Source organism: Eschscholzia californica, unplaced genomic scaffold (assembly GCF_041429995.1).
Source record: "Eschscholzia californica isolate CP2 unplaced genomic scaffold, dmEscCali1.0.p SCAF_3, whole genome shotgun sequence".
Lineage (NCBI taxonomy): Eukaryota > Viridiplantae > Streptophyta > Magnoliopsida > Ranunculales > Papaveraceae > Eschscholzia > Eschscholzia californica.
In genome coordinates this window covers 35,603,996-35,618,818 of record NW_028238420.1, presented here as the reverse complement: position 1 = coordinate 35,618,818, position 14,823 = coordinate 35,603,996, and the positions used below count along the sequence as shown (strand labels likewise).

Sequence of the window (14,823 nt, the reverse complement as noted above, 5' to 3'; positions counted from 1 at the left end):
TTAAATTGGTGAAAATACAAGTTTAATCACAACCTTTAGGAAAACAAACTGTAGGGCCGACTGGCAAAGATCAGACGATGAAGAACCGTTTGGGAATTTAAGGAATCTTAGGTAAAGACTCTTGAAAATACTTTTTCTCTTCACTTTTTTTTTGAGAGATGCTAGAATCACAAAAGATTTTGACAAAAAAAAGTTCTCAACTGATGTGGCGGTTGTGATTTTCATCTCTCAACGGCTTAGATTTAGTCAAAGTTTGAAACTACACCCGCCACATCAGCTGGAAACCTTTTTTTTGTCAAAATTTTTTGTAACTTTATCATTGCCTTTTTTTTTTTCTTTTTACGTTGGTTATAAAACTAGTGGCCTCCTTGAGAGGTTTGGCAACTATTCTAGGTCAACCTTGTATAGATAATATTCTTGGTAAAATGGTCTATTGGTGATGAGAAAATGTTATATAATAAAAACTTATGATTTTATCTAAAATTTATTTATATTTTTATAGAAAAAATGAGTTGCTACCTACTACCTGATTCATTGACTATCTAGGCGTCTCTTTCTCTCATGAAATTCGGAAAAGTCAACAGTTGAAAGATGGTACTCGAATAGACATCCTCCCATTATTAGTCTTAAAGATACTTAATTCTATAGGACTTGGCTATCAAAAAAGACATCGGTGAAGTTTCAAAACTGTACTGTGAAGAACTTTGCTATCAAAAAAGAGTAAATTATATAGGACAATATCGATGTGGCTACCATTTCTGTGACAAAAAGTATTTGGGGTCATAGATTAATATATGTCTCAAATAAGTATTTGGGGCATTAGAAAAAAGAGATATATATATCTATTATATAAAACAGAAGGGAAAACGATGACTGGGACAAACATCCTTATTTAATAAGAGATATTGTCTAGAAGCCCTTCCCAAAATTTAAGATATAGTCCTTCGTAGAAATAAAATAACCTATTTAAAAAATCTTTCTTAGAAATAAAATATCTAATTTGAGAAAAAGGAAACAAAAGATATTGCAAGGGTTAAAAAAAGAAATTGAAATCTCTCTCATAAAATAACTAATTTAAGAAAAAATAAAATAAAAATAAATAAATAATAAGTAGAATACCAAAATTCTTCAACAAAAAAAAAAAAAAAGTAGAATACCAAAAAATTATGGTATCCACTATATAGCAATAATAAATATTGAAAGTCGTCAAATTTAATTGATACAACTGTTCGTGCCCTAGGGCACGGGGTATACCCTAGAAGTCCTTCTCAAAAATTTAAAATATAGTCTTTTTTTTTAAGTTAAAATAGTAGGAAAATTAATCTTCGGTTCACGGTTAAAATTAAGTTAAATTTCTTTCCGTACCCAATCGATTTCTTTCCTCTATGATCTTTAGTCTTTACCAATTCAAATAGGGTTAGTTTGTTATTTCTCTATTTCTCCTTGTAATATCATACCACGTTTTCTCTCCCCATACATCACCAATTTTAATGGTTAAGTTTCAAGGAAGATATTCCCCTGTATTTGACTTCCATATAAATTTAGTTTATAAGATAATCTATCTTAGCTAATATTAGTTTTGGACCCTTGCTCTTGGTTTAGGGTTTTAATAGTCTTTGTTATGTATTGGCCGCATAGTGTTTGTTAAAATGTCACCGGCATCAAACAAATTAAAAAAATATACAATAAGTTTGTCTGCTAAATATGTAACAAGCCCTTCTTCTTCCTCCATTAGAATTTATTGAAGTAACGGCATAATGTGAATATAAATTATCAAAGGATGTATGGAGCTCCTAAACCAATCAAATTAAATAGACTATTTTAACAATTTATGTCATTTTATATTTTTAGCGAGTTTCATTCAAATAGTCGATGTTTTGGGTAATTTTTATTTTATTTTCATGTTATTCCTTCTTTGCTTGTGTTTAACTTGTGCTTATTACAAATTTTATTTGGCTCCTTCTGGTGTTCACTATTATACAGTTCTTACTATTTATTATTTTAGGTTGTTTGTTAAAATTTTTCTTTGTTTTCTTCATTGTATATCTATGCAGAGTTATGGTACAAAGCGGCCTTCTAATGTTTTTATATAATTTTTTTCAGGATTGTTGACGATTTTAAGTACAAGTCTTCTAATGATAACCTATTTATTAATTTTTTTTTGTAATGTCCATAAATTTGACTTGAAAATTTTAAGATGGGTTTCTCTACGGATGATAGATCAGGTTTCTCTTGAAGTTAGTGTTGACAATTAATTTGTTCTACTCTTCTTGCATAACTACTCTTTCTTACGCCAATAATGAAATAACTTGGTTACTATCAAAACCCATATAGAAATGGATTGCGGGTAAATATATCAACAAATTATTACAGAAGAAGATTAATTTCTACCTTAAAACAAATTTGATTGTTTTAGTTGGTACTTTTTGGGAAGGGGTTGCTATGTTTATATTGGTTAATATATAATTACTGACTTACTGTTTCCGCTATACAGTGTTTTTATTTTTTAGATTAATTTTTTTTTTTCAAATATGAAATATATTTACTGAAAAATGTTCGTGCCAAAGGCACGGGTTATACCCTAGTATATATATATATATCACCAAGTATGAAACAAATGGTTGAAAACCTTACCGTGTGGGTTCTTTTGGTTAAAAATCTATCACCTCTTTCTTCCATCCCTTTTTATTTTGACTTTCAATTTTCTACGTTTCGGTACGGCACATTTACATGTAATTCTATACAAGTCCACCTAGATTTGGACAGTTAGATTTATTTTCTATGGTCAATCATCGAGGTGCTTAAAATCAATAATGCTCTTAAATTGCCAAATGGGGAATTTAGAGACCTTTTTGTTGTCATATAGTGTTTGTTCGGTTTAAGGTGTTGAATTTATATTGAGGTGAAACCTTTAGTACCCAATACTAGTCTACTAACGGTTCTCTTTTGGAACGGCTCAATAAACTTTTGTTGTTCTAGTACTGACTTTCCCTACCATCGGCCTTAAAAACACTTATTTTCTTTTAAGTTAGAGATGATAGGAACTTAGAGGGTGTTTGATTTTTGTACTTATTAAGTGATTTTCACTTGTTAAGTGCGGGCCGGCAATTTTAGGTCGTTTGTTTTCTCACTTAATAAGTGAAAATCACTTCTAAGTGGTGGCAAAGTAAGTGCAAAATAGTAAGCTCCAAATTGAAGCTTATTATTCTGCACTTACTTTGTAAGTGCTAAAAAGGACATTTCTATCCTTCTCCTAACATTGTAATTACCAATATAATTTTAACTAAGAAGAAGATCTTAAACAATTGATAAATATAAAATCTTTTTATGACTTTCGCTATGACTCTTCTCTATCTTCACTCATCATTCACCTAAGTTTTCCTCTTAATTTTTTTTAACATCTTTTCCTTCACTAATCATGGAACACCCAAACTCCATGATGCAACTAAGTTCTTTCAGCTTCATAATTCTTAATTATTTACGATTAATATTTTTGACATAACATTCGTAAACCGTAATTTTCTTTTACCTAAACTAACGAACTTATTACGAATTAATATGAAATACTAATGTGTAAATACACCAAGGTTAAAACAGACAATTTTTCATTTTTATAACATTTAGAATTAATATAAAAATTAAAATCAAGCACTTAGAACCGATGGAAAACAAACGCCATAGCACTTACATTTGATATCACTTACTAAGTGATTATCACTTAGTAAGTGGTAGCACTTGTAAGTGCTAAAAAATCAAACACCCTCTTAGAATCCGCAAAAATCAAGAAGATGTGTTAAATTTTGACTTGTGAAAATTATAATACAGTAAAAGATATGAATTACTAGGTGCTCATAATGCACATGTTAGAAGCATTCCTCTAGAATTATCCAGTTCGTTCTTTTATGTAAAAGCAAGACAATTGATAAGAGTCTGAGTTTATGTGAAAGGAAGAACAACTTGAGAACTTCATGAATGGGTTGGTTTGAGTGGAGTGGGTAAGGGTTTGGGCTGGTAGACAGTGAGTGTGGGATTTCACATTCTTTACCTAATCCCCTTGAACTTTGGGCTGTATATCCACCATTCAACTTTTTCAAACCTAAATTAAGACCCAGAATTATATAAAATCAAGTCCATGTTCTTTTGAAATATGGTTTTAGCAGAAACAGAAATTTGAAAAGAAAAAAGGAGAAACAAAAAAAGAGGATTCAAAGAACACCTTTACGCCAATCCACCTCTAATGACGATAATTTTAAAGACGTCTCTCAAAGTGTTATTGGTGCCTAATTTCCTCACTCCCTATTAAATGTCTTGAAGCAGGCGTCAGACAATACTTTACGCTAAAGTACTGAATACTGTTGAACTTTGTGATGAGAGTTTTGACTTGAGTTGCAGTCTTGCAGAACTCCAATGATTTCCTGGAATCGTGCATATGTTGGATTAGACTTTGGTTGTCACTTTCGATAATAGTGTGCTTGTACTTGCGAATGATCTCCCAACGAACTGCGGATAAAATGACTTTGACTTCACTTTCCTCGCTCGAAGAATTTCTACTTTTGCTTCAATGAGTTTTTTTTTATGAAATTGATTCAATGAGTTTGACATGTAAATCATGAACAATAAAACTAATCCCAATACAATTTTTAATGTCAATAAACGAGGCACCAGTGCTAATTTTATAGTACGGATAAACTGGTGGAGTCCAACTGTGAGAACATAATCGCTTAGTGGTTTTAACTACTTCAGGAGTGCGAGGGAATGATAGTATCTGATTAATAACTTGTGAGGTTTTACTAATGATATTCTCAAAACATTGATCACATCGTGCTTTCCAAATGTACCATAAGACAGGTAGAAAAATGAATGTCATTCGAAGTTACATTATGTACTTGATATAAGAAACATTATAAAAAAAATGTAGTTTCTATATCTCACTTGACCACATTTTGGCTCCAAATGGAACTCTCCAAACTCATGAGAACACAATGTCCCTATTCCATTAAAAATACCTGCCAAATCCTACCATTCATTTAGAAACAGGAAAACTTTTTTGCATTTCCATTGGTAAGAAATAAAACCCAAACACAAGCTTTGTTTTTCTTTTTGTATATATTTATTATTATATCGAGAGCACATATCGTATAACTTTAAGCCTTAGTGTTGCTTACAGATGCACCATATCTACAGAGAGAAAACCCTGCTTCATCATCTCAACCAGATGCACAGAAACTCACCAGATATGGCCATTCCTCTATCTTCTTTCCTGATTGAATTTACTTCTTGTTCATTTTGTGTTAAAACATAGTAGGATTGCTATCCTAGCTCTAATTTCCCAAATCTCTATACACTGCTCATCTTTCATCTGCCAACAACTCCTTCGCTTAAGTCTACGATCTTGCTCCTCACACTTGCACTCAGATCACTCATCTGTTACATAAGAAACAAAAACATAGACTAAGATACCACGCTCAAGATACATATATATATATATATATATATATACAGAGAGAGAGAGAGAGAGAGAGAGAGAGAGAGAGAGAGAGATACCATGGGACTTGTAATGATGAATTCCATAACGAAGCCAAATGAAGGATAACCTGTTGCCAAACAGTATAAAATTGTGTTTGACCACAAACAAACAGTATACAGTGTCAACCTGAACTCTGATCTGATCTTGATTGCACATTTCGCCGACGTTTTCTTAGTATTTCTGCTTCTCTAGCTATCTGAATATCAGAAGGCCAAAAGTTCTGCTTTATAACCTTTATAAGGAAACGTGGTAGCAAGGCTAACACTGTGATCAGTAAAATGCTGAGCCAATAAGTAGCCGAGGTTGCCAAATGATAAATTGTCCTGTCAAACATAAACAAAGCTTAAAACACTGACAAACACAGTTCTTGATCTAGAGAGAGAGAGAGTCACTGAGAGAGAGTGACTAACCAGTAATTCGGGAAAATTGGTATGGAATCCAACACCACCATACAAACGTAAGTGATCACTATGGAACCCCATGTTGCAAGATGAGTAAGCAATAGCCAACGTTGAATGTCCATTGCCAAGTGAATATTAACAAGAACGACAACAGCAATTGTCCAGAGACTACCCATACTCCAAATATCCATTGTACTCCCTTGGTAGATAAAAACAGGGACATAGAAGAGAACAAGACTTTGCCAGAGTGTATCGATCATTGTTATCCAGAAGAGCCATATATTATAACTCTCATGTCTATGCCCTGACCCATAAAGCTTTGGGTACTGAAGAAGTGTTTTATGGCTCAAGTCTTTATCAAGAACACCCACAATTATTGTAGGAACAGAAGTATAAATAATAGAATAGAGCATACTGCTCCAGTCTGTAATTGCTGATGTTGTAGAATAAGCTGAACATAAGATGTACCTGCAGATAAATTAAGAAACTCGTTATTAATAACAAAGGGTGAAGTAATATCACTACTTGATGGGTAAAATTTAGAATTGTAATTTGTAGGTAAAAATTTGAATAATTTTGCTGCTATAGTGACATAACGACTGACACATTCACCCGACTTCAAGAACTCATTCTATGTTTTCCTACTACTAAAATCTGAAACCAAATTCACATTTTTGACATAGGGATATCACATTAAATATGAAATTACTCGGTAAAACTTTTTAGTCCGAATATAAAAAACGAACAACACCGTACAAGCTAAATCGAACTGGGAAACATACAGAAATAAGACAGAAGAATTGTAACTAGTGAAGATTTCATGAATGCCACAAGATAACTGAACATACCAGAACAGCATCAGCACAAATACAGCATTACGATAGAAGTTGTATAAAACCAAGTAACCAACACGCTGGTAATTCCAATGCCCATGTACGAGGAGTAATCTTTTCAGAAACTTGAACTGTCCCATGGCAAAATCCGCTGCCATCACAGCTTGACGTCCTTCCTGACCACATAACCCGACACCAACATCCGCCATTTGGATCATGGAAACATCATTAGCGCCTGCCAAAATAGTTCAGTGGATTGAAACTGTGAGTGGAGAAAATAGATGCTCTCTGATAAAACCACTGTTACTAAATACAACAGCATGACTATCGAATCTTGGCCAAGTCTATAAACACAGATAAAACAATGACTTCTCCAGTTGAAGTGTTTAAAAAATATTATGGCAACTGTTATGGATGTGAAAGACGCGCTTTCCGAAGGACACTACTGGAATAAGAAACTTCCGAAGAAGTACAGACAAAATAAATTACCAAAAGATCCAACTCACCGTCTCCAATAGCCAGTGTCATGTCATCTGTTCGACTCTTAATTAGGTCAACAATTCCAGCTTTCTGCAGAGGAGCAACACGACAACACAGCACAACTTTACAGGAAGTTGCGAGATCGAAAAGCTGTAGAACGAAATGGCAACCATGAGAGATTGCAAATAAACAGTGTTAAGTTTAAATGCTGATACAAGCAAATACAAAATTGTAAAAGAAATTGCTAGAGTCCTGATGCAAGCAAACAGAAAACAAGTCGGTGATATTGGAAGGATGGACCTCATTTTGGTTGCCGACCTATGTTTCCTATTACTAATAAATCCTCTTTAATTAAACTTAAAACAAGTCATGATACAGAAGGAAGATTTAAAGGAAAGATCCATGCCTCTTGCTCCAGATCTTTCTCCAATATGTACACAAGGCTGTTTCCATCGATTATCAGTGCTGTATTGGTCATGTCTGCAACTTTATCAACATCCCATTGTCCCACATCGGAGCTCTTTATTTCATCAGGAATCTCGAGATAATTATTCTCAACAATCTTTTTCTGTTTCAAATGCTTAGTCATGTTATCTGTTGATTCAACACCATATTTAACCTTAGCATCAGATAGAAGATTTCTGCATTCATCCTTGGAAGTACCGTTTATAATAATCTGCTGCATATTCGGGGTCAGGAGTTTGCATGAAAGACCAATTGAAATTGCAGTTTCTTGCTTATCTCCTGTGAGCACCCAGACCTTAATTCCTGCTTGTCTAAGGGATTCAATAGCTTCTGGCACACCATCTTGTAGCTTGTCTTCGATTCCAGTAGCCCCAAGAAGATTTAATTTACATTCGATAAGAGCTGCTGTTTGGCGTAGCTTCGTGGATCTATCAGTTAGTGAAGTGCTTGCCTCTTCATAAAAACACTGCCACTCCTCAAGTTCTTCATCTGTAAGATCCCTTGAAGCAAGGACAAGTGTACGTAAACCTTCTCTAGAGTATTCAGTCAAATGATTCTGCGTTGTGTGCTTCATATTGGTTGACATTTCAGTCTCCTTTGCTAAAATACTAAACATTGAAGTATCCGCCCCCTTCACTAAAACTTTTACAGCATTGTTAGGGAATCTAATAACAACTGACATTCGTTTCCGCACGCTATCAAACTCATGCAAACCCAATACATCCAACCTGGATTGAATAAAGTTACAATAATATCAGCTAAGCATCTTATTGGATTAAAAACATCGATGTATAAACAAGAAAGCAAATCAAATTGGATGAGGGTGATTAGTTCAAGACTACATGAACATTCCACTGGTTGCAAAGTACACTCTACAGGAAATAGGCCGACACTGTCACAAATTCGGAAGGGAGTGCAATTATCTACCTCAATTTATCCCCATTGACATCAATTACAATGTGTCCCGAGGTTCGCTCAACAAGAGTGTATCCATAAGCTGCAGCTGCAGCGACTAGAGCTTGCTCATCAGGAGACTCACCCTGATAGTCAATAGCTTCTATGTCCTCTTGTAATTCATTCATTGTACCACTAGAAGAACTTTGAGTTACCACTGGTATGACAGTATTACAAGCTGCCAATGTAAGGAAAAACTCATGCGCTACTATCCTTTCATCTCCATCTAGATCCTTATGCAATAATTCAACAAGCTCATTATCAGCAGTTATATCAGACTTAAGCTTCCATCTTTTCAATTGCATCCCTACTTCTGCAACATGTAACAAAATATGCTGATTCAGTATAACACTATGTGAGATTTGTAAAGCATGACTAATGCATACAAGGTTTTTTTAGTAACAAAAATAGGCTTTTTACTAATGACTTTTTCCTCCCCAAACATGTTATATTGGACAAGAACTTTGTGCTAGTGTAGGAATGTTGATAGCTAAGCAACATAATCATCAATATTTATCTCGTGTATAACAATGATGAGACAGATCTTTGTGCAAGAGCAAAAATGACAGATCCCCATCCAACATGTGATTCATATCTAACTATGACATGTATCAAATAGGTAAACATGTTCGTAAGGTTTAGTCTGTTATATCTTGTCGCTGGTTCGATATGTATATATATATATATATATATATATATATATATATAATAAGAGATGTCTCACAATAACTTTCCTTATAGGACATATATTTAACCTTTTATCGAGCAGGCAAATAGTTTGGGCTAGGAATAAGTCTTGTGTCGACTTCATCTCTAATTGGGAGGATGTCTTTTGTAATCTGTCTTAGCTTTGCTTTTCGTTTTTCGAGTGCTTGTAGTTCCTTCCTTTCTTCGTTAATATTAATTCAAATTATCCAAAAAAAAATATTTAACCTTTTATCTAGTAAAAAAAAGAGAGAAGATTTTATTACCTGCAATAGATGTTTCGTGCAATAGATGGTCACTGTTATGTGAAGAGTTCCCATAATTTTTACCATATACACTGGCTTTACGGAACTCCATCTTATTCTCAGTTAGTGTCCCTGTCTTATCTGAGAATATATATCGTATCTGACCTAAGTCCTCATTTATATTCAAGGATCTACACTGAAACCTTGACTGCGAACTAATATCATACATCTCCTTATCTTCGATCATGAAGTATGACTGTCCCAACCTAACCAACTCCATCGTAATATACAATGATATGGGTATCATTATCTGAAACACAATTACAGAACTCAAAAAGGAGAAGAGGATCTCTAATTCAATTCCGTAATATTTGTAGTTTTTCCCTTTGAACTGCCCAGTTAAGTATTTTCTTCTGTAATAAGGTAATGTATCGAGCTGATCTCCATTTTTCTTAAGCCAAAGACCCATCCCAATCGCCACTGCCATACACATGATAAAAAGAAAAATTGATAGCCACAAGGTTTCCCTGTTCATATTGCTTTCTAGTCTGCTTCTTTTAGAAGGCGATGCTGCACTATTTAACATTGCTTTAGTTTCCTGTCCAGCATAGACAACAACACCAATTACCCAGTCTGTGTTCTTCAGCTGGCACCCACGCAAAATGATATTTGACTGGCTGAGAGGAAATTTATGGCCATTTAAATCCATGTTAGCTGTAAATTCATAAATATTTCTATTAGGGTGCTCACAGCTTATAATCCCTTCAATGCTTCCTATATCAAAAGCTGTTGAAGCAGTTTCCTGCCGAGCATACCTCGTCTTCAAGTTTGATTCACCATCAAGATTCATCGTCTGAATATATGATACTCCATTTGGATCACTTGTTCCCAACAAAACTATGTCGCATGGAATTGTCTCATTGGCGCAGATTTTAACAACCTCACCAACACGAATCTTTTTCCATTTTTTCAGACGGAACTGACCAAATTGTAGAACTAGAGACTCCCGGTTGTTCTCATTCCGGTCTGATCTGTGCCTTCTCCAATCTTCATAACCATCTTTAATAGCTGTAACACAGAGCACAAACAGGAGTGGAAAAAGCGACACTGTTCTGCCAAAGACAGCAAGAGGGGGTAGCTGATTGAGAGCAGCAATAGCAAGGAAATACAAATAAGCTACTCGGTGAAACTGGATAAACAGATTCTTCGGCAAGAAAGTGATCACAGTGTATTTGCTGGTTCGGATCTCATTCCCTGTAAACTCAAACTTGTCATTCGTTCTCCGAGGATCATTAATATATATAGATCTAGAATTCTCAGATGATAAATTATCTTCAAATTGCATGCTCTTGTGGCGGATCCGCTGAGATTTGTCGTTCAGCTTTTCTTGAACAAGTGAAGTAAGAGAAATTTCGGAAGTTTTGGAATTGCCCTGCAGCTCCATAGCACCCCAGGACTGATGATCCCTTGTTTTTTGAGTAGGGCATTCCAAACGCAACTCCTGAAAGAATCGGGAATCAGCTGAACGAGCTGCTTTGGGCCGTTGAAGAGGCTTCTCAGAACAATCTTCAACAGAGTCAATCTGGTGATCTTTTAAGTCAAATGAATGGCTTCGTGACTCTTCTACGTTTGAAGGCGAAAGCTCTGCTGTAGGACAGAGGCAGCTAAATGAGCCAATACTTGAAATTGGTGGAGGCAAAACGGACGAAAGTTCTTCCGATACACAATCTGATGAGGACAGCAACGGCCGACCACCGGAAGTCATAAATATTTCTCAAAGACTAACATTGGAGAAAGGTTAGCACAGAGCGACAAACTATGGTTTTCTACTTTCTAGAGATTAAGACAGAAAAATAAAGGTGCATTGTTTCCTTCTATTCTGATCGAACTGAAATCAATCTTATGCAGTGGAAATTATTATCATCAGCTCTCATTCCCCAGTTTGATACTACTAAAATGGGTAGCTAGATACCCAAAGTTACCCTACATCATTTCCTAAACCCTAAATGTTGTGTTTAGTAACTAAAAAAGAGGAATTCATGAGCCTTTACTTGTTCTCAACTGCTCCAAAATTCCAACTTCTCAAAAAACCTTTTCAAATCAATAATCTTTAAGCCTTTCTTCTTCCTTTCACCAAATTTATGTATTTGTGAAATGAATGCTGGAGTAATAGAACTCAAAAGACGATGAGTAGTCCCTTACCGACTTAATCAACAGATGATAAGGATCCAACCCTGAGACGAAAATACCAGGTGAGCAGGAAATCGTGCAAAGTGGGCCAAAATCCAAACCCTTTCACCTGTAAAAGTCCCACATTGCAAACATCAGCAACTACACAAAGATCCAAGGGAAAATCCAGTAAAGAAGAAAACAAGAAATGAAAGAAATTTGGAAAGAAACACCAAATCAGGACAAATTTGAAACCCTAATTTACTGAAACCCCTCAAATACGCCAGGCAATTGTCAATTGAAAGATGAAATCGATTGATTACACCAAAAACCACAAAAAAAGGCAGACAAAAACCTACATTTTTCAGAAAATAAAAATCAAGCAAACGATCAACACGAAACCCAAAAATAAAAGCAATTCAAATCCATCTTAACTCAATAATCAAACACCGCCCAAAACCTAAAAACAAAAACGTTTCACCGTCAAAGATCCCCTCTCCACAAAATCAATAAAAAAAAAACCTAACCTCTTTAAAGCATTGAATCCAAAATCATCATCATCGCATTAACAATCAAGACCTTACAAATTTTCCCTTTCTGAGACTCCCTTGAATGAAAAGAGATCAGATCTAATCAGATCTGATGATGATCGTGAGAGCAACTAATCAATCTCTCTCTCTCTCTATAGAATAAACCCAAAACTTGAAATCAGATCGTAGAAGATGAGAAAATCCAAAGGAAAAGATCAAATTTTGTTGGTATTAGACATTAATAATAATCATAGATTAGAGCTGGATGGTGATGTTTCACGAAGAGAGAGAGAGAGAAAGTAGAGAGAGAAAGTAGATAGAGAGAGAGAGAGAGAGAAGGGATGGATGATCAAACGGCTCGAAATGCGAGAAAATGTAAGCAATAAAGAGACGAGTTGGACGAGGAGGATGACTCGTTTGCGAAATGTTTTAGTGGGATATAATATGTTTCCCGAAAAATTACGTACCGAATAACCCGATAAAAATCTTAACCTTAATTTACTTATTGATTCATATCTATCTTAAATAGTATATTTGTTATTTCCTTTTTTATTTTCTAAATTCCATAATTGCCTTATTCTTGTCTGAGTTCATTTATATTTTGGATTATTGACATCATTTTCTGAATTTTTATTTTATTTTTCAATTTCTATACAATTATTAATTGTAAATTCAAATTTTGAAGTGAGTACTGACATTTTTTCAATATCTAAAATAAAAGTAATCTTCAATAAGTAGATTTCCCAAACACTATTATTATAAGATCGAAACCACAAAAAAAAAATCTTCAATTTCCGTTTTAGATTGTAATTAAGTAGCTTAATAACTTCTTTTTCAATTAAAAAACAATTTTATTTAGAAAAAAAGAAAATTACAATGTGAAATAAGAAGATCAATTGTCAGAAATGATGGCCACGCCAAAAGGGAAAGAAACTGACCGATAAATAATTTTTAGATGCACCAAAGATCTACAATCAAATATTAAAAACTAATATTTATAAAATATGTGAAAAAATTTCAATATAATTTATGATTTAAGTTTTTTTCCACAAAAAAGATATACATTGTGAAATAAGAAGATCAACTCTTACTAAGGGAGAAGATGCCCAAATTAAAAGGGAAAGAAGATGATCACTACATAATATTTCATCCCTAAAGCCCTACCTACCGTCAATGATTAAAACCTAGTATTTCCAAATTATGTGAAAAAATTCTAATACAATTTAAGTTGGGAGAATTTGACATACACCCCCACTATTATATGAATATTAGGACTACATCCCCCACTTTTTGAAAACTTTTGATATATACCCCCATCCGAATGGAAACCGTCAACTCAGAGTTAAGTTGGGTGTGTGCGAAACACACGCGCCAACCATGACGATTTTACCCTTTTTTAGTTGTTGAAATATTTTGAGAGATTTTGACATACACCCCCACTATTATATGAATTTTTGGACTACACTCCCATTTTTTGAAAAAAACAAAATTTTTCAATTTGCCCTCCAACGATCATCTTTTACCTTTTGTCTTATAAACTTATTTATTTTAGACAAGCTAAAAGATCAAAAAAGAACTATTTGGGATATCAAACTATAGAAAAGATGGGAGGAACTATTTGGGATATCAAGAGAAAGAACTTATTTGTCTTATATGTCAAATTCTTCGTTTCTCATTGCTCCCAGAAAATTGTTCTTTCTTCTCTCTAAAGACATGAACAACTGAAACCCCTTTCGCGATTGTCTGTTTCTCTCTCTAAAGGCACGAACATTGGAAACCCCTTTGGTGATTTAAAAATTCTGGTTTTCTTGTAAAGAATACCATCAATGGCAGAAGAAGGAAGGTATGTCAGTCATCAATAAGTTTTTTTTTTGTTGAGTATTTCATCATTGGCAGAAAAAGGAAGGTATGTCAGTCATCAGTAAGTTAATTCCGAACTTTTTTAGTTGTTCTAATTAGAGTTTTCATGAAACCCATTCTAGTACAATCCACCAAACAATTAAAACCACCACCAAGAAATGGTTCATCCACCTCCCATCTTTTCTATAGTTTGATATCTCAAATAGTTCTTTAGCTTTGATCTTTTAGCTTGTCTAAGATAAATAAGTTTATAAGAAAAGGGGGAAAAGATGACCTTTGAAGGGCAAATTGAGGAATTTTGTTTTTTCAAAAAATGGGGATGTAGTCAAAAATTCATATAATATTGGGGGTGTATGTCAAAATCTCTGAAAATATTTTAACAACTACAAAAGGGTAAAATCGTCATGGTTGACGTGTGTGTTTCGCACACACCCAACTAAACTCTGAGTTGACGGTTTCCGTCCACGTGGGTGTGTATATCAAAAAAATTCAAAAAGTGGGGGTGTAATCCTAATATTCATATAATAGTGGGGGTGTAGTCCTAAGTTTTGTTTGCATGATTTAACTTTAAGACGGTGGTATTTCTCATACTCCGTAGGAACTATATAGTATAAGTTAAACATTATTGCAACAAAATAAAAAGTTAAATGTTAG

General features: G+C 34.2%; 1 protein-coding gene across 2 annotated transcripts; it reads right to left on the bottom strand.

The window, feature by feature from the left end:
* Positions 1 to 5,026: 5,026 nt before the first annotated feature.
* Positions 5,027 to 12,804, bottom strand: LOC147549866 (phospholipid-transporting ATPase 1-like). 2 transcript variants are annotated; one of them, XM_086671787.1, is made up of 9 exons: positions 12,307 to 12,804; positions 9,632 to 11,909; positions 8,634 to 8,973; positions 7,648 to 8,434; positions 7,268 to 7,391; positions 6,777 to 6,996; positions 5,938 to 6,396; positions 5,545 to 5,850; positions 5,027 to 5,424 (listed from the first exon to the last, which is right to left on the bottom strand). In XM_086671787.1, exons 2-8 carry the CDS (start codon positions 11,373 to 11,375, stop codon positions 5,649 to 5,651), a joined length of 3,876 nt encoding a protein of 1,291 aa, XP_086527913.1. In that variant the 5' UTR covers positions 11,376 to 11,909; positions 12,307 to 12,804; the 3' UTR covers positions 5,027 to 5,424; positions 5,545 to 5,648. The 2 variants fall into 2 exon arrangements, with proteins under 2 accessions (XP_086527913.1, XP_086527914.1); XM_086671788.1 differs by having other exon boundaries at positions 12,359 to 12,802.
* Positions 12,805 to 14,823: the final 2,019 nt, after the last annotated feature.

What these genes read in the sequence shown, in the direction of transcription:
- LOC147549866 (XM_086671787.1), bottom strand. Translation starts at nt 11,375, where the DNA reads ATGACTTCCGGTGGTCGGCCGTTGCTGTCCTCATCAGATTGTGTATCG. An exon ending in GCACGAAACATCTATTGCAG is followed by an intron (nt 8,974 to 9,631) that starts GTAATAAAATCT and finishes TACATGTTGCAG; the next exon opens with AAGTAGGGATGCAATTGAAA. An exon ending in TTTGTGCTGATGCTGTTCTG is followed by an intron (nt 6,397 to 6,776) that starts GTATGTTCAGTT and finishes ATTTATCTGCAG; the next exon opens with GTACATCTTATGTTCAGCTT.